This window comes from Stegodyphus dumicola, chromosome X2, assembly GCF_044657685.1.
Source record: "Stegodyphus dumicola isolate Sdum_Otavi_A_Nest chromosome X2, ASM4465768v1".
Taxonomy (NCBI): domain Eukaryota; kingdom Metazoa; phylum Arthropoda; class Arachnida; order Araneae; family Eresidae; genus Stegodyphus; species Stegodyphus dumicola.
Window position 1 is genome coordinate 191,114,401 of NC_140781.1, and position 27,763 is coordinate 191,142,163.

The 27,763-nt window shown below is 31.4% G+C and overlaps 1 protein-coding gene across 3 annotated transcripts in view; it reads left to right on the plus strand.

The window, feature by feature from the left end:
• The window catches only part of Sec71 (ADP ribosylation factor guanine nucleotide exchange factor Sec71), a 142,900-nt gene that overhangs the window by 16,277 nt on the left and 98,860 nt on the right, over positions 1 to 27,763 (plus strand). For all 3 annotated transcript variants that reach the window (XM_085809346.1, XM_035353086.2, XM_035353087.2), the window contains exon 3: positions 18,982 to 19,126. In XM_085809346.1, coding sequence (XP_085665472.1) covers positions 18,982 to 19,126 — 145 coding nt within the window. The remainder of the gene's footprint in view (positions 1 to 18,981; positions 19,127 to 27,763) is intronic.

The following is a 27,763-nucleotide window of genomic DNA, read 5'->3' on the forward strand; positions in this document are numbered from 1 at the left end:
AAAATTGCAGTAACAAAAATTTTTACTTACTGATTTTTCTGTACTGTCTTTGTGTCTCCTTTGCTGATTCCTACCCAGCATCAATTTTTTGTTTCACCGACTACTTCAACAAAATGCTTGCCAGTGGGAATACATATTATTTCTCATTCCATAATTATTGCATGTTTTTATAAATCTTATTAACGTAGCAGGATTATAAAACATCAAACAAATGAAAGAGGCTACTTAATATTTAGACTAACATTTAAAATGCCTTATATCAGTCAGAAAAATTTTCTGAATGTAATAAATTACTAAATAATCTATTTTTAAAATTATTTGTTACTTACATATTGTATGTAATTATGTATTACAGTTAATGTTTTTCTCTTAATGCTATGCAATTATTCAACAGAATCTGTAGTTAAATTGGTATAATGTTCATTACATAGCTCTGAAGACTATCAATATTAAAATTCCAAACAAGACACAAAAAAAAGTTCTTTAAATAAACTTGTACACAATTTTTTTAATTATTGTAAAAATGTATAAAATACTAAAAAGTATTACCTACATTTTATTATGTGCACATATGAACTCGCAAATTATGTGTACATATGAACTCAATTACTACTACTTTTTCAATAAGTGTAAATTTTTACAATTTCATTTTGCAGTTCCACAGTTTAACCCTTCGACGCGCGGTGGTCGCGCCTTGAAACCACCAATTTTCGAATTTTTTTCTCCTGTTCTGAAATTTTTGAGTAAAAATCAATTGATTACTGATCTTTTACCTCTAAATAACACAAAATGGCTACAGAATCATACATGTTTTAGGTCTTACTACTTCAAATCGGACGCCTTTTAAAATTCGTTTTCAATGAGACAAAATAACTTCCTTTTATTAATGTAAACAACTTTAAATTTAAAAAGTTATTCATCGCACTTCATGATTTCTATCATAAACAATAAAAAATAGCAATAATTAAACTTCATACATAAAAAAACCCTCTATATGTATGGCATTTGCTTTGTGGTTTCAGGGTGCGACCACTGCCCCACTAGAGCATTGTGTCACAATGCTCTAGACGCTCGATGGTCGCACCTTGAAACCACTGCTCTTCATAACGGCGTTTGCTTGCTTCTCAAATAGGAATGTTTATTTTTACCCAGATATAGATAAGGGGTTTTGAAATCACACAGTTATTTTATCACTAGACAATACATGCACTTGCCCAGTAAAAAAGGTCTTTATTTTCCAGAGACTTTTCTCTGACCTCAACACACTTGCTCCCCAAGCTAGTATTGTGGTTTTATAAATTATTTCCTGTGGTTTAAATTTAATGTAAATATACTGTGCTGTAATTAAAAATAGAAATCATGTAAAGTTTTATTTAAATTAAAAATAATTTCTGAATATTATGAGACAAAATACGAATAAAATAAGTATGAATGGGAAACAAATGATCCATACCAAAGCCAAACAGACCAAGCCCCCTCCCATTAACATAAAAAAACCACAAATTTCATGTGCCAGATGAAAAGAAACTAAATAACGCTGGACATATACCAGTGAAATTTAGATCCAATCAGTGTACATATTGTAGCACAAGGAAGAAACATCGTAGAAGAAGATACATGTGCGAAACATGCAATGTGGGTCTATGCATGTACCAAAAAGACAAAACATGCTTTGAACAGTGTCACGAAAAAGATTTGTTCTTTGAAATTTAAATCCTTATTTTACTGAGTTTTTTAATCCATGTAGCCAAACATCCTTATTATGTAGGTACTATACTTTCACTGCTACAGTAAAATTACATAAATGTTGATTTTTTAATTTTTTCTGATGATTTAGTTTGTAAAATAATGTAATATAAATATATTATGCAATTCTTACATGCATTTTTTTTTTTTTTTAATTCGTAAATTTCGTCATTTATTAGAAACGCGCAAGGAGAAAGTTAAGTTTTTCCCCTACTACCTAGGTAAGTTTCAAAGCCCTAGATGTGCGGTGGTTTCACAGTGCGACCACCACCCACAAAACAATGGACAAGAGTAGATTTTTTTAAAATTCATATATTATTTGTCTCTAGGATCATAATATTCAATTTCTAGAGTTTTTAGTTAAAAATATTATAAAAATAATATCGTGCGCGTCAAAGGGTTAATTACCTTAATATGAATCTTATATACATTACTTTAGAAACTTTTCTAGCATTCTTAGGAAGGTTTATATTGCATAACAAATTTTAAACAAATTGATTACATGATAATAACAAGTATGAAATTGAACAGAATTTAAATGAACTAAATATATGCATTTAAGTTTCATCATGATATAATGAGCTTTAATGATTTGCAAAAAGCATTGCTGTTTAAATTTTAGAACACAAGACTCTGTTATGAATCAAATTTACTCACTATTTGATAGTCTGCATATTATGTAATGAAATAATTGTTATACTTTTAACTCCTTAGGACAGTTATTTCATATAAAATTAAAGTTTCAAATTAAAATAATTAATCATAAACTTTGCTGACAAATTTTATATTATCAGTCTTAGTAACTGTTACAAAAGATGATGCTTCAGGTGACAAAAGTAAATATAAATTTATCCCTTAAATCATAATGAATAAAAAATTACAAATTATAAAAGCCAACAAAAAGTTTACAAATAAATACACAATAAAATAACTGATATTTTTTAAATACAGTAGAATATTTTCTAAAATATAAATACCTTATTTTAAATATTTGCATTATGTAGTTTTCTTTTTAAACAGGGTTTTCCATAGTTATTTTTTTTACGGTGATAATTCTTACTCATGCCCACAAAATTCGTTCGACACAATATTCAGCAGTATGATCTAACTCGCATATGTCAATTGAATTAAGTAATTCTAGCCTATTTATAATAGAAAATGCAAGAGTCACCACAAAATTTTGTTTAATTTGAACTTTAAAAAATTCATTTTCATATTTATCAGAAGTTTTCGAACTACTATATATCAATACACAATATTCACAATGTTTGGGTGAGGATGCATTAAACATCCTTTATCCATACTTGAAATTAAGCAATGTGTATTTTCACATATCAGTTCTTTATCAACTGAAAACTGTAACATACATGATGAACACTTCTGTTTTTTGCATAAGACATAAACACAATATCCTGCAAGGTATATTAAGACTTTTATTTCACTTTCGACGTCTAAAAATATCCTCATTAGTTACATCAATATTCAGGTAATTAATTACTTCATCTTCCTTTTCTCATGAAAACACAGCATTAAACTCCTCAATAGTAATTTGAATAAAAGTTGCAGATCTCAATGAAAAAATGCTTTGTAATCTGAGTTTGGACTTGCATTCAAATATTTGCCTTAGTGAAACATATTTCGATCTGGCTAAAAATCTATACTTTCCAAATCTCTCTTCTAAGGAATCAGTTTGTATTTTTCCACAGAGAAAATATTTCATTTTCAGCTCTTTGATGCAATGCTGCTTCAATTCCAACAAAGCATGAGTTGTGTGAGTAAGAGCATGATGAGTTTCTTTCATAAAATCCCCTGTAGTGCATCCCATGCTTTTCCAAATATTCAGCCAATTCAAAAATTTACTTAAGAACTTCAAATTTTCATAGGAAGGCAAATTAGTTATTGGATTCATATTTTTATTTTTTAGTTGCATTCCTTTATGGGGACATTTTACATTCATGATGCACCACCACACATGAATTATTGTAATAAAATTTCTGGTTTCTGTTGCAAAGTGCAGATTCTTTTTTTTTTTTTTTTTTACTTGTAGTTCTACTAGAGCATCAACTACATGTTCATTAACAACCTGCAATACAAGTTTAACATTCTGTCTCTCTTAATTTGATGAGTTGAGTTAAGAGATTTAAAAATCAAAGAGCAATTAAATGTAACTAAATTCTTTTGAGCTTCATGTAGTTTTTTGGGAGTATAAAAAAAAGTTGCAGTTTTCATAATCACATTATTTTCAAAAGTCTCAAAATCTGGGTTTGAAAACACTGATTTAAGTTTTTCTGATTCAGCCAGTTATTTTGTACACATTTTAATATATGTTCTGCATCAATTACATAAAATAAGGGTTGTTCTGTTTTTCACTGGATGAGGATAAACGATACTGAGTTTCAGTAGATTTGAGAAATAACACATAGCTTTTTAATTGAGTGAATTATTGTCACTTACTAACACAAACCATGAAAAATTCTTTATTCTTTAATCCTATTACAATCTTTTAAAGTATAAAGTGCAATATATCCGCTGTTATGGTTTTCAAAGGTAAAATATGCACAAAATCTTTATATTGGGAGAGTAAGCCCTTGATCATAAAAACAGGAGCACTTGTTGCTGCATCCTTAGTGTTAAAAGAAGAGCCAACAATATTAGCTCCTCTGAAATCTAAATATGGTTTAATATGAATTTCATCTTTAATGCATTATATATCTCCACAACAATTCTTTCATGATATTGATCTTCCACAAATTTCTCTCTTGCGTAATGAAGGAAGTTTACTTCAAATTGCTCTTTAAAGGGACTTGCATTAAACCGAGTGCAAATTTTTCTAACTGTTGCTGGAAGGAGAAGAATTATATTTCCCGAATGTCATAAAAACTTGTACACATGTGGAGATATGGGATGCATTAAAGTTGAAAATATTAACATTTCCGGTGAGTATCGTCGTTTAACTTTATTGCCCAAGAAAAGTGAAACTTGTTCAGTCAAAAAATTAATGAGTTTCTTTGACTTCATCATTCAGTTTAAGGATGCCCCAATAATTCCAAAATCATATCCAAAACTGACTGAACATCATTTTGAGCTACAGATACATCAAACTGTATCCAAAACTGAATATTTTGATCTACAGGTACACCTTCTAGTATTTCTTGAAAGTTTCTGATATCTTTGCCTTTCACCGGAAAGTTACCTTCTCTGCATGATTTTATTGCAGCATTACCAATAAATGCTGAAACACTTAAATCATATTTAAGAACAACAGAAGCTTCAACAATTGGTGCCGCTTGAGTATTAATGTGAATAAACGTCTCATCTCCCTTTCTAATTATAGACCAAAATAAAGGGATTTCCTGAGGTTCTAAGCACTTTAAAAAATTTTGCATCTGTTGAAAACATGTGTTTTGTTTCTTCGCTTTCGTTTTCATGCTCTCCTGTAGAGCTAAATGCAGTTGCTGATTTTTAATCATACTTTTTTATCATGCGGAGATTCTCAGATCTGTTTCTAATAGAATAAATATGCAGGACAACCCAGAAATAAAGATGGTGTTGCATCTTTTATTAATTGAGAATGTGAAAGAGGTGCACTTTTTTTTTTTTTTTTTTTTTTTTTTCCCAGAGGCTGGATCATATGCACTTGTCTCCATCTCAGTATCTTTGAAATGAACAACTTTTTGAAGCTTTCTTTATTGTCCATCCCATATACCAGTAGTCATTTCTTCTTTAAAATTTCATTAGATGGAAAGCTGCAGACTCTCACATAAGGACCATTGTCATAATTTCCTTTGCATCCAGGAAAAATACAGCGGGAAGGCATAATGATGATAACACAATTTTGCACAAAAATATGCAGAAACAAAAATGTATCACTAAGCAATTAACTTGAAAAAGCAATGAATAATGCAGAAATGTTAATAAAACTAATGAAATCTGTGGCTTTAACAAAAGTGTGTGAAGTATGTCTAACAGTGTTAAGAGACAGGAAACTACTGGTATGTGGGATGGACAAAGAATACGGAGAAAGTTTCGGGCAGTGTCATTGTGTGAGCTGTTGCTGACGGTCTCTTAACCCTGGCGTTTTGATTCAGAGCACAGGCCTTATCTATCTCAATGGTAGCGGATTAACTCTGGATGCTGGAAGAGCTCCCATTGCTTCATATGATAGCTTATTTCTATGTCGACAGCATGCTATACATTTACGAATGATCTTCCGAATAGCTGCTTTTGTATTTATAATCCAATATCTCTGTTTGATTTGTGAAAGGAGCATTCATATTCCTCCATTAAGATATTTACAGTGATAGTATCATATTATCAATTTTGTAATGTTCTGTGATTAAAGCAGAATGATTGGATGCTTTACGTCCCGTGGAATGCTAGCATTTGTTAGTCTTCCTCCCACTCTTAGAATACCCTCATCGTCTAAGGATGGATGCAACATATTGAGTTTACTGCAAGGATGTAATGGTTTTTCCTTTTTTAAATGACCAATTTTTTCACCAAATTCTTGCATTTGCAGAGACTTGATTACCAAGAATGAGCTATGGCTAGCCGTATAACCTGGAGAAAATTGGATTTTGTTCTTGTCATTGATGACTGTTTATATTGGCTATAAAATCTAAGACATCATGCTATAACTCGTAAATGTTTTGTCCAAGAAGAATACTTATGAAGCAGTTTATCAATCATAGTGTTCTCAATCACAGCAATATGCACAATAGATCCCTTTCTCTCAGTTTCTACTACTTCTGATGGTATATTTTTTCAATGAATGCTAAAAAAAAACTATCTTATCTTTTCCTTTTTACCAATGTGGACCACGTCACCAACGATCACCTTACAACAAGCACTGAGCTGGCACATCTCTACTAACTAAATCAGCAGAATTGTCCTTTCCTCTGCAATGATTCCAAACCTGGTGATTAAGAATAAGTTTAAACTTTTTGTGGGCTGTATCTTTACTTTATTTACACAAACACTTTAAAATAGAAGAAATGCCGCCCATGTGAAGACACAGCATTTTTGGTGCACATATCACTCAAAAGCAGTGTAGCAATTAAAAAAAAATAAATAGAACAAATAAATTTCATACTTGAAAGATTCGTTACCATAGCAACCATAATTGAATCATGAGGCAGTAGTGCCATCTGTTATTGCAAAGACACACTAGAAATGGGTTTGATAACAAAAAATACTATAGCCTCCAGCCTTGAAGCCTTCTAAGGTTAAAAAAAAAAGACAAATAGTTAAAGCACACATAATAAATAACATTAACAAAAAATTTAATTGAAAATTTAACTAAAATTAAAGTTCAATGTTATGAGAAAAGTCAATATTTCATATTTAATTAGCGCTGGGAATAAGACACAATTTTGTAACGGCTCATTTGAAATCACCAGCGTCTGTATGGACTGTAACCACTCGAACTTTTTTGTCACTACCGGGATGAATTAAGGCAGTTCTTTCAATTTTCCATTGGCTTGGAGCAGTGTTTCCCAACCTTTTTCGTGCTATGCCCCACCTAATCCTCTCTAAAATTTTTATGCTCCCCCAAGCATATACATAATTTTTAATATTTAAAAATTGAAATGTTCATGAAAGAAACTTGAATAATAGCTTTTAGGAAGAAATGACTACGAAATTTTGTGAGCAAACGTAGTAAGTGAATTTTCAAAACATGAAGAACTGAAATTCAAGAAAAAACTCATTTTAGTGAAAGTTCTTCATTTTAAGTATTAGTAATTTTTATTATTTAAATTTAGCGAGTTTCTTGCGCTTGATACTTGCTGCAAAGAAATTTTATGTCAGGTTCCAATTTAGATAACTTGAGTCCCAAGTCTTCCGGTTTCATTATATCCAACCGATTTCCTTTTTTTTTTTAGCAGCAAATCATTTATGGCACTAAATCCGCATTCAGCAAAATATGAAGACGGAAACGGTAACAATAGTTCTCTTGCAAATTTTGTTGCATTTGGGTATCTGATTCTGGTTTCCTCACAAAGCTATGTCATTGCTCCTTTTATATTAAATAAAGTTTTAATTGACTCATCATTTTGCATCTCTGCGAGTTCTTCTTTTTACTTCATATTTGAAATATCAGCCAAATCCACTAGCATTGGCTGCATCATCCAAGTTGGGAAATCAATTTGTTTTAAGTTACAAAATCTTTTAAATCAGCAGATAAAATTTTCAGATGATCGACAATAACAAGTATAGTGGTAGTCACATCACATTTTTGGAGCCAATGAGACTTTTCAAAATTTTTGTGGTAAATAGTATATGCCTGACATAATTCAACAAAGATAATGGAACCAAATATTTTCCTTTTGCATCGACATAAGTTTTATTTGCTTCTTGAAGTTATTTATTTAATATATTTAATTTTTCAAAGATATCGGCTAAATAACACACAATTGCCTTGTTATCATCCGTTAACGGATTTTTCATTTCAGATTTGTCGCTTATAAAATAACTAATAGTATCAAATAGTTCCATAAATCTTTCAAGCAGTTCCCTTTCGACAGCCTTCTTACTTCAGTGTGAAATACAAGTCTCATATAGTCTTCATTTTGTTCTTCATAAAATAATTTGAAAAGATGTTCACATTTGGCCCTAGCTTTAATAGCATTGATACACTTTATAACTGAATTTAGTACTTCATTTAGAACAGGCGAATTGTTTTTAGCTACCAGGTTTTCTGTGTGAATAACACAATGCACATGAAGCATTTCTGGATTCTCATCTTTTATCAATTTTAAGCAACCCTTTTTCTTATTCCATGCTTTATTTTATTTTTCAACCATCATATTAGGAGCACCATCTGCAGTACAAAATGTATTATATTTTTTATTGGTATATTTTTTATATCTAAGTAATTTTTTAGCTTACTATAAAATATCTTTGGATAGTGGTGCTTTCTAATGATTTACAGAAGAACATTTCTTCGGCAAAATCCCCTTTATGAATATATCTTACATGAGTTACAAGTACGGCCTCACTGTCTCTCAAAGTTGGTTCATCCATTTGCACCGGAAATTTTCTTGTTTTCAGCTTTTCAACAAGTTCTATTTCAATATCCTCATTTAATCTTTCTTCTGCAAACAGTATTGTTATTTAGTGGCATAGCTTTAACGTCTTTGTCATCTTTTTCTAGAACAGTTTTAAATGCTAATATTGATGGTTTGATTAAATTTTACCCTATTTTCCTATTATTACCTTTTCACAGATTAAGTGATGAGTAATGAAATTTGATAAATAGCCTCAAGAACACGATTAACAGTTGCATTATGAGCAGTAAATAAAGACTTTAATATTACTCTTTTTTCAAAAATTTTCTTTAAATTGTGAAAATAATTCAAATCTGAATTAATATCAGCAATATATTTTGCCTTCAAATGTGCCTCAAGATGATCTAGAACAAATCATGGAAACAAGTTTTAAATATGCCTCCGAATACCGACGAACATTTTTTTCTTGCTTGCACCCCTCTTCTCACTAAGGGCTGAAAGAAATAAATATAAGATCAATATAAACAAAGCTGAAAGCAGCTGCTGTTGCCATTCAAGGAAAGAATAATATATCGGTTGCCATTCCTGCTAAAAAATAAAATTAATTCGTTGGCTGAAATGTGCGAGAAATGTCTGGAAAGCATAATGTGCCAGTTATTTAAATGCCTTTAAAAGCATTTATGTCCATGTCTACAGCGAGAATTCTTTAATATATTTAAAATGCATCGCAATTTAAAAACTTTTTTACGTATGCATTACTTACATTTTTCTTTATTTTGGGGAATAAAAAATGAAATTTCGAAAAAGTTTGACTTCATGAAACATATTTAAAACGTCCTTTGTCCCCTTAAACTCTGGACTTAAACTCTGGATTCATTTTTGAATCGCCCCCCTTAACAGTCGCATTGCCTCCTTGTGGGGCATGGGCCCCGCGTTGGGAAACACGGGCTTGGAGGCAGTTGTTCGTTTTTGATCAGAACTATCTCACCACATTTTAGATTTGGAGATGCACAAAACCACTTAGCAGGTTGTTGAAGGGGGTTGAATACTCTGCACACCATCATTTCCAAAAATGTTTCACAGTTTGTTGAACTAGAGACCAACATTTAACTCTTGAAGATTTAACATCAGTCAAATCAGATTCAGGAATGGAAAGCAAAGGGGTTCCAATTAGAAAATGACCTGGAGTCAAGGCACTAAAGTCATTTGGAACACTAGACATCGCTCATAGAGGATGGGAATTCATACAGACATCCATTTGTGCAAGCACTGTTAAAAATTCCTCGTAAGTTAAAAGTGGTGATCCTAATACTCGTTTAAGATGAAACTTCATGGATTTCACATTAGACTCCTACAAGCCACCAAAGTGAGATGTCGGAAGATTAAATAACAAAGTTATACCTTCTGAGGTAATGTAACTACATTACTACATACTTCATTGCTTTTCTTGATGCGAGCTGAATTTTTATAAATCTCCTTCAGTTCCTTACTAGCACCTTTGAAGTTAGTTTTACAGTCACTCAAAATTTCAGACGGTTTGCCTTGTCAGGTGATAAATCTTTTTAGCACTGCTAAAAATGTTGAAGTTGATAGGTCACTGACTAACTCCAAGTGTACAGCTTTTGTTGAGAAACACAGAAAAATGGATACGTAACACATGAATGTTTTAGCTCTTCTCCCAACTTGGGACTTAATTGAATATGGACCAGCGTAATCAACACCAGTAACTGCAAAAAGGTCTTGATGGTTGAACTCTGGGCAAGGGTAAATCACCCATTATCTGGGTCACAGTCTTGCATCGATTTCTAATACAAGGAATACATCTGTGAATTATCTTTCTCACTAGACTTCTCACCGAAAGAATACAAAACTGCATTAATAAAGTGCTTATCAATAACTCTTGACTGGCATGTAAATAATTGACATGGTTGTTCCCCATAACAAGCAAGTTTTGTATTTTCCATCTACAATCCTCGAATTATCCTCAAATTGTTTAATTAAATTCTTATCTGTAATTGATAACTTATTAGAATCTAATTGTTATAGATGCTAAATTCCATAACATCTGCATATCGGTGCCAACATAAAAATTTGTTGGTACTACATTTTCCCAAATTTTATCCTCAGAATTATTTTGTATTCTTTACAGTGTAAGGATAAAGACAGTTTGTATGCAGTTTAGTGTTTTGGTTATTTTTTCTACTTTCGACTCTTTCGGTAAGTTTTATTTATGGCTTTCGTGAACCCAAAAGCATAAACCGACAATCTTTCCTTTCGAATAGTTTTAAGTTCAAGGGCATCTGAAATTGCATGATCCAAGATCTCTTGCTGCTATTGTCCGTTAACACCCAGCATAGTTTAAAATTTGCTGTCAAACAAGCCAAGGACAGTACAAGTTTGCAATAGTACTGCCATTTGGCCCCTGGTGAGATGACCTGCATTGATTCACTGCATTTGAATGCCCTTCCCTCCTTCAACTTCAGCTGATTTATCACTATTTTCACATAGCAAATAGTGGTGAACTAAGCTGTTGCAATTCTTGTGTAAGTCAGGTTTAGTTTTACAGAACCGCACTAAATGAAAGTTTTGAGAAACATCGTAAACGTCAATTATCTCTTTAATCTATATTTCCTTGACACTTTCAAATTCCCAAAATTAATGTTCTTTGCTGTTACAAAATATAGAGGATTTTTTTTTTTTTTTTTTTTTTTTTTTACCATTTGTATTATAATTCGCAGTTGATATATTCCGATTTGTATTAAGCTTTTTATCTTCAAATTTTCCAGATTCTTTATACTCGTTTCCAAAATTATGATAATTTTCAGTTTTGCTACTAAATAAATATGTTCTTTTCCTAAATGATATCTCTTTGTCTAAAAAAGTAAATAAATCCTTAAAATTCCAGTCACTAACTGGATATGTTCTATTGAATTCTAAAACAAGTTCTTTTGAAATTTTTTCCTACAAAATTTGAGTCGATAAAGTTCTGAAACATTTTTTTCAACTCCTAATGATGCTAATACTTCTAATTTGAATAACGGCTTTATCAAACAACCTTTTCAATCCAGCTAAAATCATTTACATTTCTCTATATATATTCATATTGTACCATATTCATACTATACATATATTTTATATTATGCAATATTCATTTATATTTCTATATTATATATTCTATAAGAGGACTTTTAAGTAACTCATTCAAATGGTTGTATATAAGAGTATTCTTGTTTCTGAATCTACCTTTTAATATATCCAAAGCAGCATCATAATTTTTTTCTGTTAACACAAACCCCACTTATACAATTAGATGTCGTACCTCATAAATATGACCTTATTAAATTTATCAGTTTTTGTAAGATTACTATTATCATGAATAGTACTTTCAAATTAGTTATGAAATTCTAGACAAGAAGCAGAATCACCAGAATATTAATTATCAAGTTTGGGAAGTTTAACTGTATTGATTTCTCTAAAGGTTTAGTTTTCTGCTGTGGCCTGAGCAATTGCAGGCATAGAAAAGGTACTTAATTATCTTTCATTATTCTATCAATTACATTGGTTACCTTGTGTTTCCAGAGGATAATTTTTTCTGAATTTTCCGTGGACGCAGTAATTTCCTCTTCTATATCATCAGCATTACAAAGAATTTTGACTTCATCATTTAATCATTTTAAATTAGTTTCTTATCTATTAATTGGGCTCAAAATTCTTTTAAAGTATCTACTTTCTTTGTTAAATTTATCTGACTAGAATCTTCAGTAATAACATCTTCAACTTTGTTAGTTAACTTAGTTAATGTAGACCTAACTGCACTATGCTCCTTTCTCAACTTAGCTAATTCTGACATTTGACAAAAATTCAGATATCAAACTAAACATCAGCACAAATCCTGCCTTCACTTCCTGTAAAGTTCTGCAAATTCCCAAACGAAACTTGCAGCTAAACCACTAGAATTCACAGGTTCCAGTACCTCACTGGTTCCATAGAAATGTGAAATATGCTCCTTCAAATTGCTCCACATTTTAGATAAGATGCTTTAATTATATACATTATGTTACATAGTAGATATACATTACTCAACTTGTCATACTATATTCTAAACCTATGCCAATGCTGGCTCGAACCGAAACGTTTTTCTTACACATTTGAGGGCTGCTACGATGCCCTCTATGGGAGATTTCAACATTGAGCCTTGGTTATGGACATGGTTGTCTGAAAATTATTTATGCTTAATAGTTGCCATTTTATTTTTTGTTTTGAACATTATGAAAATTTCGTGACCTCAACTGAGGTGGTTGTGATAATATGTAAATAAATGCCTACTTTAATTACGCACTTAAAACTTGTTGTATTAAAATTAGTTTTTTTTTTTCCCAATAAAAGATATGCAAAGTGTGTTTACACATTTTTAGAATGAGTTCAGGACCATTTAATTCATGTTGAAGTTGTAATAATTTTAAAAAAAAATTGATCTGATATCCTTTTGGACAGTAAGTCTGTGTCATGATTCCCGTGATAGAAAGTTTCCAGTTATATGATTTCCATTTCTATTCCACTACATTCTAGAGACCATCAATTACGGTGGGTTTGCACTTAGAAAGAGCTCTTTTCAAGACACCAAAGGTGAATAGTCCATAAGAGAAACGTTGGAACTTTGCAGGAATAGGCTAAAAGCTACATATGCAATAGCTGTATCAGTCTTCATTTTTTCATGGCATGCATTGGTACTTTCCAAAGCATCACTTGTTCCTTTGTCTGTTTATAGTTCATTCTTTAAAAGCCATCGGGATAAAGAAATTGAGTTTCATCTGTAAATATCAAACATAAAACTTTCTCTTGATAGTACAGTACAAAGTCAGTAATCCGGACTCGTCTGGACTACGGCGATTCCGGATTAAGGGTTTTTCCGGATTATAGATCATTAGTCTGGTAAGATGGCATGCAAAAATTATAAAATTAAAAATATGAAACCGTAATTTATGAAATAAAGAGCAATTATGATCTAAAGCAGTGTTTCCCAACCTTTTTTTTCTCGCGAACCAAAAGAAATTTGACAAACCCCCTATGTAGTTGTTAATCACAGGTTTAAAAAAAAAGCAATAAAATTTGATAGAATATATATTTTTCATATTGCAGAATAATTGATTATGTTAATCGTGAAACATTTAAATAAAACATTAATAAGACTAAAATGATGGCTATAAAAGTTGGAAACAAGATAAATTTAACAGACTGGTTCTTATGTTTTGCATTTGGAAAAACTCTTAATGGAATATTTGTGGCTATTTAATAGAACAAAGCAATTCAAAGTTACGCTCAATATCTGACAATTTCAGTCTTAGATCAGGTTCTGCATTTAACCTGTTTCTGTATTTATCTTTCAGATAAGTATATGTTGAAAATCCTATCTCACATAGATATGCTGTACAAAATGGTAATAGAACTTCAATAGCTTTTTTGGACAGAACAGGATATTCATTTTGTATACTGAGCCAGAAGTCAATTAAAGATTGATCTTTAAAAATTGCTTGTAGAGAACTGTCACAAGATAACTGTATGAGTTTTTCTTTTTCCAGTATATTTAGAGAGGTTTCTGAACTAACATTTCCTCTAAATGGATTACGTATCCAGTTGTTTGAGATGGATATATTGCATCTGTTGGCAAAATAGTCAACAAAAGTTAATCGAAGATAGTTCAGATGTTCACATATACTCCTTTTAATGTTTTCGTCAAGTTTAATTGAATTTTCTGATAAAAAAGTGCTGACAGAATCGAAACATCCGTACTCATTCATCTGCAGGCATTGAATCCAAAAATTGATCTTTTTCAAAATAGCCTCAGTTCTATCATGTACAGTGAAAATGGTGACACCCTCGCCTTGTAAAGACATACCTAATTCATTCAGTTTACAAAATATGTCTGCTAAATACGTAAGCTTTTGCAGCCAAAGAACATTGGATATACAAGAAGACAAATGAAACGGATGATCAATAAAAAATACTTGAACTTCAGACTTCAATTCAAACAAACGTGTCAAAACTTTACCACGGGAAAGCCATCTAACTTCTGTGTGAGTAGTAAAGAAACATGGAAACTTCCAAAATCCTCACAAAGCGTACGGAATAGACAGCAATTTGTAGCACACGATTTTATAAAGTTCACAATTTTTACAGCATCACTTAAAGTAGTAGATAACTCTGCAGGAATACGCTTACATACTAAAGCTTGTCTATGAATACAACAATGAGTCCATTGAATTTTCTCGTTGGTCTTCTTCACCCATGCCACAAAACCAGAAAATTTTCCTGTCATTGATTTTGTACCATCTGTACACACACTCACACAATAAGAAGAGCTTATTCCATTCTTTTCAAAATACCCATTGATCATATCGAAAATCGCTTCTCCAGTTGTGTAGGTTTTCAAAGGTTTTGCAAATAGTAGATCTTGAACAATATTCGTAAAAAGATATCTAACGTAGACAAGCAAGACTGCGGCATTTGTTACATCTGTCGATTCGTCAAGTTGAATTGCGAAATAATTCAATTTTATTCTTTTTAGAAGTTCATTCTTCACATAATTAGCCAAGTCATTAATCCTACACGACACCGTGTTGTTTGATAAGGGAACTAGCTCAAATTTTTTTGCTGCCTTTTCCCCAAACATACATTTGGCGATATCTTTTATCCAATTAAATTTTCTGCTATTGTATGCGCTTATCCAGATCTTGCAATTCTATAAATTACTCAAAATGATGCTTAAAGGGCCATTTTACTACCTTCGTTTGAAGTCAAGAAAGAAGAAAGGCTGCGCTTTTTGATATCTGCTAATTTTCTTTTCGAAATATTCAAGAGGTTATCTTCGTGTGTCGGATATTTTGTTTCAATATGTCTATGAAGAAGTGATGGTTTTAAACTGTTGGAAAGAACTTTGTTACATATAACACAAAGCGGTTTAGATTCCGACACATCCCCAGTAAAATGAAAACCCAATTGTAGATAGTCGCTGTCATATTTTCGCTTTTTCCCTTTTCTATCATCATTTCCTTTGTTTTTTGTCTGGTGAAACCGTACCTCACTACAGCTTTCAGTTCTATCATCTCGATTATCGTGTCTCCTTTCTAAACGAACCATTTTTAACCATCGATCCATAATAAAAGTAAGCTATATTAATAATTATTAAGTCATTTACACGAGAACTTGACAGTCACAGTATCACTATCACTCAAGCTTTACAAGTGCTAAGCCTATGTATGAACGTCGACAGACAGACAGACAAAATAGACAGTTAATACAACACTACTTTCCCAGTTCCCGGTTGTGAACAAGTATGTAATTCTAAAATCTGTAGTAAACTGCCTTAATTTGATATTTATTTCCAATTGTATTATAAAAAAAAATATTACATAGAAGAGAAAACTGCTGCAGTGAATTTTAATATAAAGCAGAACATGATACTAATCACATTGATAAAATGTTTTAAATATAAATAAATGTTTTTAATAAAAAAGATAATAGTATTTGATTACTTGAATAAGAGGAATAAATTATAATGTGTAAAATTGTTGATAGAATTTGATATTGATGAAGTAATTTTGAAAAACAAATAAGGGAAAAAAATAAAAATATTGAAATGTATTAGATTTCTTAACAAACAGGCAGCAAACAATCTGTTTTGCAGTGTTTTTTTTTTTTTTTTTTTTTTTTTTTATTTATTTTCACGAACCGCCGGTTGGGAATCGCTGATCAAAAGGATATCAAAATTTACAAAAAAAGCTTAATATTTATTTGTTTACTTTATTAAAAATTTTTTCAATGTAAGTTGTTTAAGTTGCTTCGTTTTTTGTGCTAAACACGCATGTGTAAACATTAAACGCGCATGCGTAAAGCATACAAAAAAAAAAGTTTGTGGCTTTGAGGTCCGGATTATAGATCATTCCGGATAATGGACGTCCAGATTACAGACTTTGTACTGTACATTGAGTATATTTTAATGTGTTTTCCACATTTGTTAATTTTAATTTCTCATTGTAAGAGAATCGTGCGACAATCATAAACACCTTCTGAAATATCTTTGCTTTGACAAAATCAGGTTTGTACATTTTTTCTTTTTATTTTGGGTAGTAAATGGACTTTCTGTTTGTTGCAGTCATTTAGGTAAATCTATGCTTCCTCTAGGGTCACAATGTATTTCTTATGGGGTTCTATGACTTGTTCTGCGTTGAGCCGTGTGCCTTGATGAAAGCTCATGAACATTATGTGTTTTAGATTTTTATGTTGCAAATCTTGGTTTATTATTTTATTTATTTTTTATTGCAGATCTATTAAAATTTATATTCCGAAACATTTTTAAAAATTCTTTATCGAAATCATTCTGAAAATGTATAAACACCGTCTGTACTTAATTTTTATTAATGATGTTTGGACACCTTAAAAATTTCTTGTGGTTTCTAATGTAGGGGTTAAAAATGAGATCCTCACATTTGGTAAATATGCTTTTTCAGTGCATGCGCAAGTGTTATCTATTGGTAGTGAAATAATGACTTAGGTAGGTAGATCCGAGAGTTTATGGTCTCGCATATAAAGAATTGTTTAGCAATATATCCCTTCTGCACATTAGTAGCAATACTAAAATTAAAAAATTTGAGTATTTTAATAAATTGCATGCATTCTTTTTTAACTGTACTGAATGAAGTGATATGCTAATTTGTTCTGAAATTTTTTTAACTGAGTATGTGACTGAGTAAAACTGAGTCTTGTGATTACGTTTTTAATTAAATGGGGACTTAATTCCAAAGAGATAAAACAGTGCTATGTGTATGTTTAATTGGCAAAACTATTTTGCACGAGTCAGAAATTCATAGAAGTTGATTTTCTTAAAGGTTAATCATTGCAGGTGTAGACATTTGAAAATATGTCCAGGAGAAAATAGTGAGTGACAAGAGAATAAAAGTCAAGGATAAAGGAGCAAGTTTGAATCTTTCTCAACTGTCTTGCTGATTCTTCTATAACAGAGTCTTTTTAAGATGGGTACCTCAGTTTCTTCAGTTCAAAAACCGCAACGTATCAGTACAAGTCAAAAACAGCAATGCTGATTTAAAGAACTTAAGCACTTCCCTTACAGCTGAGATTTAACTCCAAGTGATTATTATCTGTTTTCAAAACCAAAATCTGACCTTTGTGGAAAGAGATTTACTGATGATTATGGCTTGAATAGATTAGTTATGAAACATTTTGAGAAAAAAATTTCCAAAGAATTTTGCTAAATCTGGGGATAATAAAATAAGATATGAATAAAAAGAAATAATTTGAACTCTAAGTTTTTTAAACATGTCTTATTCATCCTCGTACTGTTTGTCTCACCAAGAAAATCTCCTGACGGCATGTCTGTAGATGTTTATTGCCCTGGAAATGAACCCTAACTCATTTTTTCATAGAGTTGTCCTGCAAAAAGGTTGATTAAGTTGACCTTTTTGGTGCACAGAATGCTGTTACAAAATTTGTGATATATATATATTTTTTAATCTGTGCTTTAAGCCTCCGAGCCTTATGAGTTTAGATCTGATATTTCGAAGTTTCTCAAAGTGTCATGAATGCATGGTATTTTCTTGATTTTTATCAAAAAATGACCGTGTACCTTCACTCCTTTTCTTCCAATATACATCCAGACCGAAATCAGATACATTTAAAAGTAACGACTATAGAAGGCAGCCTCCTATACGGAATTTTCCGGCCATAACGCTGAAAGGGTTAAGTAAAGTACTCTTTATAGCATTGTTTTGCCTTTCCCAAGGCCAAATTCAGCCAAAATAAAATAATGATAAACTTTCACATAGACATACTGATGAAAGCAGTTCTCGTGACAGATAGGTATGTTGCATTGCAACATTAAAGTATTCTTTTTAATGTACTGCTGCGTAAGATTAATACATAATGATATTGTGAACAGTTCTATTTGAATAATACCGTAAACAGTTTTATTTGACCTAGCTAGAGCATTTCAGCTGTACATGGCATTTTTCTTAATAATTTTGTATCTTGTTTGAAGCAAGAGTGCTATATTCTAATTTTATGTATCCCTCTTGTTGTGAATATTCAGTAAATTAGTATATGACAAAATACTCTTAATGACTGTAGGTCTAATAGTTAGTTTCAGATGTAATAATTATTTATTTAATTTGTCTGACATAACATAAAAGCTAATCTTGATTTTCCCCCCCTTTAGTGAAGAAGTGAAGAGCTCATCATGTTTACCTCTGCCAAAATCTAAAGCAGGCAACTTGGAAGCTGAAAAATACTTTTTACCTTTTGAATTAGCAACACAGTCTAAAACGCCAAGAATAGTAGCTATAGGGATTGACTGTGTACAGGTTTGGATTTTGTAGTATTGTTTTTGTTTTGTGTATGACAAATATAATATATGAAATAGCAGGATATATATGTATTATATATATATGAGATACACTAAAGTATGAAATAGGATGGATGTCTGATGAATAATTTCTACAGGGTTCGTATGGTCCTTGAGAATCCTTAAAAGTCCTTAGATTTTTTTGGAATCAATTTTTGGTCCTTGAAAGTCCTTAATTTCAGCAGGAGGTCCTTAATTTTAATCATGTGAAATTTGTCTGTTTTTATGACTGCCATTTTGAATGTGAATTAGCATTTTGGGCAAGTATTTTTGGCGATTCATTGCCAAATATAGTTATCTTTTGAATGGGTGACTAGGTTCATGGATTATAATTTGTTCCTATTTCTAATATAAATGGTGAGATACTCAAGTTTCTGAAGTGAAACATAAGCATTTCAAAATTATTTCAGTTTTTCTAATGAAGAGCTCTTAAACAATGTTTCGTGTTTGGGAATGTGAAGTCTTTATTAAACAGTTCCAAATTTGTCAACTTATCAACATTTTGGTGATTTTAAGATCAGTTTCTGTAGAAAACTTTTAATTCGGAAATCTGGGAATTTTTCAATGATATTTTTTAAAAATATTATAACATTGATCAGTTTCATTAAAATAATGCTTATATATTGAAATTCTATTCAAGAAATAACATTAAAATTAAATCTTTTTATTTTTTTGCTATCATATAAAGTGACATTACTTTTGATTGTGGCGACTTATTATACAGTATTTTGATTCTGAAAAGTAAACAAAATAATGAATGCCTTCTTCTTTAGCACAATTTATAAAACAATTCTTAGTAAAAGCAAAATAGCTATGTAATTAATTAAAAAGTCCTTCATTTTAATGTTGTCACGGTAGAGTTTTTCACATGTAGTTATCTCAATATGCCTCAGTTTTCTCTATAAAATTAATTTTATACTTTTTCCTCTGATTTTTCTTTTTGTTGTTTTCAAAATATTTCTGCCTTTTTGCTGTTATGGAATTGGTAGGAATAATTTTTCTTTAAAATTTTAGACATTGCAACTTACAAAGTTTAGAAGGATTTTAAAGCAAGATTTACAGACCCACGAATCTAGAATTTGCCAGACAAATGTCTTCATGGTATTAATTCATAATGGATGTGTTTTACAGAAAGTTTGTGATGAACTTTTTGGAAAATTTTCTGAAAAACAATGAAAACATAATTTTTAAATGTTTTACTTCTGATACTAGAAGTCTTTTTCTTAATATGTTTATCTTCCCTTGGTTTTCTCTACTTTTCACTAGACACAAGCATGGAAAATATCAAAAATGCTTCTAATCTTATCACATTCACAGGCATTTATAGAAAGGAATTTTTCTATTAATAAAGAAATTGAAAACTCTCAATTTAAAAGATTAATCTTATATGTCTCAGTGCATTGTCAGTGGCGTAACTAGGGTGGGGCAAGGGAGGACATATGTCCCTGGGTGTAACATCCATGGAATGCCAAATTGATGCTACAAAATTAAAAATAAAATATTTTTCATTCTTGGCATACAGAAAGGGGCACAAAATCTTCAGTTGTCCCCAGGTGATGAAAAACCCTAGCTAAAGCTTTGTGCATCATACACAGGGCTGACACTACACATTTTCCCAACTGATGCTATCTCTGTGGATCCTAAATTCTTAGTTTTGCCATTTCTAGATTTTGTTGCTCGGTGTGTCACTAAATTCTAACAATTCTGCTACACCAGCTCTGCAACCGACCCTTACTATATATCATTTCATATTTATTCTGAATGTTCACATTACTAGAGAGATAAAATTAGCACCTTTTTCCCATAAAATCTACATGCATTTAGTTTTTTTGAATAACAGAAATCTTTAATTAAATCCAAAAATTCTAAAATGAAGAGGCAAGGTATTGAAGAAAGAAACTGAATACATAAAGAGAAAAAAATTATTCTTCAAAGATACGCACTGTTATTATTATGTAAATTAAACAGTTGTTTATAATATCACCCTGTGCTATAATTTTCCCTTTCCATTTCCTCATCAGAATGAAAATCACTTAGTTTTTAAACTAAGGTTTTGGTTGTAAGACAGATTTTGTTTCTGGCCTTCGCTTGCACCCTGCATTAGTTCCTACCAGCTCTGGTAATTTGTAATTATTCGTCTTTGCGTTATCGCTGCTGATATTTGGATTTGTCCCGCAATAACTAGGTTATGACGAGTTCCGAGTTTGTTAAGGTGTGTTACTAAGCCAGCTTAGATTAAAATTAAATTGTGTGGTCTTTGACTGCCAGTCCACATTTTTAGTTCGAATTTGACTGTTACTATTTAATTGGATCACCATAAGCTGTAGTTGATTTTGCTAGCATAAGAACATGCCTTTATGTTCTTAGGTCTTTTTAAAAAAGAGGTAGTTTTTTTTTTTTTTTTTTTTTTTTTTTTTTTAAATCTTTATCCAACTTTGTAGTTACTTTTGGACATAGCAATAATTTGCTTCATGTCTATCAGCGGTTTTGGACTATTTAACCTTTACCAGATCAAGTAAAACCTCATAGGTGCATTATTGAGAGATTGGCAAGTTAGGTGATAAAACACGCAGAAACTAGTGGGAATATTGATTTGCATATTGAAACAAATTTCTTATAGTAAGGAAAGATGCTTAAAGAGAAGGAAATTAATATAACAGCCAGAATGTCTGGAAAAGCTTCAAGTTAAAAAGATGCACAAATATTTTGCTTGAGTACTGTTGCTCCAAAACGTAAATGTTTTGTAGCTTTTAATGTGTAGTTATCTTAATATTGTTTAAGAACCAATGTCATAAATAACATGTATTTTAAACAGTGACATGTTAATCAATTGTGATTTTAATAGTGCGTTTTTAACAAATATTTTTAAAAAATAAATTTAATAGTGGCCATGTAAATTATAATGGCTAAGGTATATCTAACTAGCTAATTTAATTATTGGTAACTAACTGGTCACCCTTAAAAGTTATCTGTGCATATTAATGTGAGTTGTTGCCTTTCATTAATCTTTACCGTGGTCACAAGATACAGCACAAAAATGTAAAAATTAATGTGAAACTTAATTCTTTGCATCCAGTGAGACTTAATACAAAACAGCGTATCACCTCTGGTGCTTTAGAGGCTTATTGGAACCTTAAAATATATTAAATGGGTTACAGCCCCCGGAACTCTACACGAAGTTAGGACACTAACTGCATAAGATATGCCGGAGCACAACTAACTTTCAAAACTTGCCAATCATGCCTGCATAAGGCTTTTAGGTTTATTCTGTCAGCAGGCCTCTGTCTAGGTAAGCGGTGGCAACAGTCAGTCTTCTGTATCGAATCATGCTGATTATGATTTTGCTTCTCATTTTAACCTATGCCGTTTGACATAAAATCTGCCAGCTATTTATGAAACCTCTAAACTGAGCAAGTACCTGACAAAGTGAGACATAAAAGAAAAATATCAACAATATCAACATAAAGCTAACTTAGTAAAACGCAAATAAAATGTCACTAATCTTCTTTCAAATATATCGAACTATTATAAGGGTTATAGGGATTTTAAGTTTTACTAACGTTTATTTTATTTTAAACCTTTACTGTCCTCTCTTATTTTTCACTTCCAGCCAGAATAAACGTGTTAACTTGTTTATGCAAATTGTAGTTGCTAACGCTTAAGTATTTAAGTTGTGGCTTTTCGCCACGAAGAGTTAGATGAAGAGAGAGTAAGCCATCTTGCCACTGTATTTCACATGAACTTTCAATCAGTTGCTGTCCGCCTTTAAGCCAGAGGTTTAGTCCTCTTGATATCTAAGACGTATTGTAGTTTTCCGCAGTTTAAATCCTACATACGGAATAATCTGAAAGACCAACCTAAGAAGTGTTAGTCATTTATATAAAGTATTCAAAGTTAGCTCTTATTTAAATTTAGTTAGTTAGTAGTTCTTATATTTTAACTTTCAGACCACAAGTGGTTGGTCTTTGTATTCCGAAGTGCGAGAGCACTTGTAATATCGTTAGTTTTATTATACAAATTGTGCTTGCAAACTCTTAAGTATTTAAGTTGTGGCTTTTAGCCAAGAAGAGTTGGAGAGAGAGTCAGACTTCTCCTCACTTTACTTCGCTCGTGCTTCAGTCAGCTGCTGTGCGCCTTTAAGGCCAGAAATTTAGTCCTCTTGAAGACGTATTGTAGTTTTCCCCGCATTCTGCATACTACATACGTAAACATCTAAAAGGCCAATCTTAGTGTTACTAGTCTGTGTAAGGTATTTGAGTTTAGCTCTTACTTAAATTTAATTAGTTTGTAGTTCTTATTTTCTTGCGTTCAGACCACAAGTGCTATTCTTTGTATCCCACAGTGCAGGAGCACCTGTTCATTGTGGAGAATAAAAGGGTAATTAAACCCTTCTTATCTTTGTCATATCTTCTACAGTAGCATAGGATATAGTTTAAGTAAACTCACTGTTCTACTCAGGACACCTACATGTTTGCTAAACAGATAAGAAGAAATAGTAGTCCTGATAGGGTAGAATATTTAATACTACCTGATAAATTTTATAAAGTTGATTTTATTCTCAAATTTGTTTTATAATTATGTTTATTAAATTATATTTAGTAATAATGTATTTTACTTGCGGATCTATTTTATTAAGTTGTGATTTTATTCTTAAGTGAAGTTCAAGCATAGCTAATATCTTTAATTGAATTTATTTAGTTCCCATTTATAGATGGGTCCTTAATTTTTTTCATTAATGGTCTTTAAAAGTACTTAATTTCCATGTGCAGAAATGTGTACAAACCCTTTTCTATATGATTGCTTCAGATATGTTTCTATTTCATTTATATGATAAAGTCAAAGGTAATCTTAATTTTTTTTTAATTTTAATTTTTCAAAGAGGACTGAAAACCTTCATTTTTAATGCTATCCTCATCACTTTCATTCCAAGTGTATTAGTACTCGGTAATGCTTGGTCAGAGCAAGAAGTCACATCTGATTGGCAGGTGTATCTGCTGTTGAGTCTTCTTTTTTATGACCTGTACTAAACATCTTGCTAGTGAGTGACTCCTTGTGACTTTTTTCTTTCAGTATGGATACATAAACTGTATAAACATCTCCAGTGATAGAGTGAGTACCTATGCATCTCAAGTTTTACCTTATCATGTTCTGATAAATATCCACTCATTTTTCGTTATCAATATCCTGTAGCTGCTCTTCTTTATACATACTTTCAGTTGGGGAACATCTTGGTGTTTGGCTTCCTTGTGATTCTTGTAAATAATTACGATCTTATAAAATATTTTCTCCCATCACATTCAGGATGCATACTTATGCACTCTCACATGGTGATTCAGAAGTCGGTACCCTCTTAAAAAAATGTGTATTTCTGTGAATTTTCAACATTAATGGCAATACATTTAGAAATTCATGAATTTATAGGATTCGTTTTTCAGAAATTTTATCATTCATATTTTTAAATTGTAATTATGACTACATGTTTTTATGTCACATAATATTTGTATGTAATGTCATAATATTTGTATATAATGTCATAATATTTATATATAATGTCATAATATTTGTATATAATGTCACATAATATTTGTGTGTCATTTCCATCCTTGATTATATGACTTGCCTTTTTAACTACTGTTGTTAAAAGACAGCTTTATGTTGATCCATTATGAAATAGTATTACAGTACAAAGTTCGAGATCATCCGGAATGTTCTAAAATCTGAACCTCAAAACAACCAACAACCTTTAAAAAAAAATACAAGTTTTAATTATTTGTTTAGATTACACATGCACATTTGATTGTTCTCTCTGTAGATAAAATGTGTAGAGTCCCGATTTTTAATTTCCCTTCGGCACTAAAACACTAAATAAGTACTTCCTTGTTGAAGAAACAATAATTTAGCATAAATTTATGTGATCAATAATTTGGCGCCGTAGCTGCATAATCTGCTTGGCATGCATCTCAAACTGAAACATTCTAAATAGAAGCATTGTTAATTTTATGCCTGATAATATTTTATATCCCTGATGCCCAACCTGGCGAATCATTATTTATTATATTTTGCATTCATCACTGCATGCTTATCAACAAATGACCACTTGAGTACTTATGCAGCGATGCCCAAACAATTCTTTTTTTTTTTTATTAGTACAAAGAGTAAGGTAACCTTTTATGCTGCCATTCATACTCTGGGCAGTGATTCCAGATTTAAGTTAAATGCACTAAGAAATTTTGAGGAGGAAAAATTTAACAAAAATTTCTTACCATACGCTAAAGATAGATTTTGTTCATGATACTCATAGGCCAAAATATTACATTTAGTGCTAATGAATTAAGAATAACTGATTTGTTTTTCCCATAAACTCATAACCGTCGCCAAAGCTTGTATGACCGCACCGGGCAGCAGAATTTAGGGAAGACAAGATTTTGGGAATTTATAGAAGTACTGAGGAACAAAAATGAAAGAATGAAAACATTTTTAGAATTTAGGGAAAGCACTGGGATCCAAAAATTTAGAACTTAGAGAGGCGCTTGGTAGCAGAATTTAGGACCCACAGAGACTGCATCAGGCACTATCAGTGCCGGCACTCAGTAAGTATATGTGGGAATTGATTTATTCAGAATTCAGATATCCCTTAAGCATGTGCAAGAAATAGAAGTAAGTATAATAAATAACTAATACAATCAAGCATAATTGTCTCAGTGTGCGATAGAAGCAAGACTAAATTTAGTGGAACAACTTGTCTTTCATTGTCAATCTCATGATACATAGCCAATAATGTCTAGCGGACGTTATTAAGCTAGCCTAAAATTATGCTTTACTGATTCCAAGGAATTTTAGCCAATACAGTAGGCTGCGCTGTTCCTTAACTTTATGATTTGATCCAGTTTAACTATTTTTTACAGGCTGTTTTTTATAGCAATTTGATAAAAGTTAAAGTTTCAACTTTCGACCATGTCAAAAAGAGTTTCTAATTTGGAGTGGCTACAGGATCTACAAAGCAAAAGCATGTTTTGATGTTCATTAAACAAAATGTGGAATTGCTGCCAAAAAAAAAAATGGGTAAAGGTATATCCGTCTCAAAATTATACGAGGAGTATGGATTGGAAAGTCAAATGTATATGACATAAGACAACAGAAAAAGGAACATTTTGAATTTTTGGTGGATTTTGACACTCTGCTTGGAATGAATAACAGTAAAATTATTAGTTATGCTAAAATTGAAAATCACAACAAAGTGATTATTGAATGGATCAGACAGTGTCACAGCGAGGCTGTACTTTTAACCGGTCAAATGCTAGTAGCTCAAACTAAAATATTTCACTAAGAAATGAACTTAAAAAAACTGAGTGCACATATTCAACAGGTTGGTTAACCAAATTAAAAAATCATCATGATATAAGGAAATTAAGAATTTCAGGGAAAAACCTTCAGCTGATACATTTGCAGATGAACTCATTAATAGTTAAAAGTTATCTCCAGAATAAATTTATAACGCTGATAAAACGTCTTTTCTGGCAATATGTACTGCAGAATACCTTGGCAGCCTCTACAGAAAAGGCTGCATTTCATGTCAAAGATTCCAAAGCTAGACTAGCAGTTTTTGCATGCACAAATGTGGCAGGAATGTACAAGTGTAAACTTTTTGTAATCGGGAAAAATACACAACCTCGAGCATTTAAAGCAGTAACAATTTTTAGTCTCCAGATACTTTAGAAAATGCTTAGTATAATTTATGACCAGGTAGCATATTTCATGATGAGGTTGATGAATATGATAGTCGTGAATGTGAAGGTTTTCAGATATTGCAAACCAAAGGTTAAATTTTCCAATTAATAGAATTTTTAAAGAAATGTGGAGAAGCAGTAATAAATGACGATGATATACCAGAAGTTTTTCATTGCAATTACATTCCCCCAATTATCAGTCAATTAACGGAGGGCAAAATGTGTAGCAGGGTTCTAGATCTAGAAAATACCAATAGTGAAGTAAGTGACAGACAGGTTATTGGAAACGAAAAATTTCAATTGACAAGTTAGTCGGAATTCTCGGTGCAGCAATTACAGGACTTGAACAATGGAATTTTGTAACTGAATAAGAAATTTTTTATGTCTACAGAATTAAAGAGAAAATATTAGCAAAAAAAGTAACTTAAACAACTTACATTGAAAGAAATGTTTAATAATGTAACCAATAAATATTAAGCCTTTTGTGTGTGTGTGTGTGTGTGTGTAAATTTTGTTACTCTTTAGATCATAAATGCTTCATTAATTCATAAATCATGATTTCATATTTTTAATTTTATAATTTCTACATGCCATCTTGTAAGCATTTAACTGATGATCTAACATCCAGAAAAATCCCAAATCAGACTGTGTACTGTACTTCTAACGTTGGGAAAAGAAAAATTTGGATTTTGTGACAGTTATGCAGAATGCAGCATCACTCTAAGTTGCTTTACTCTTATTTTCAACTTTTGATGAAATGAAATAGTAAGCTTTCTCTTTTAATATGTGAAATCATACAGGTTTATAGACCTGAAATTCTGCAAGTTTTGATTATTGAGCTAATAGAAGTTGCCGGCATGCAGAGTCAT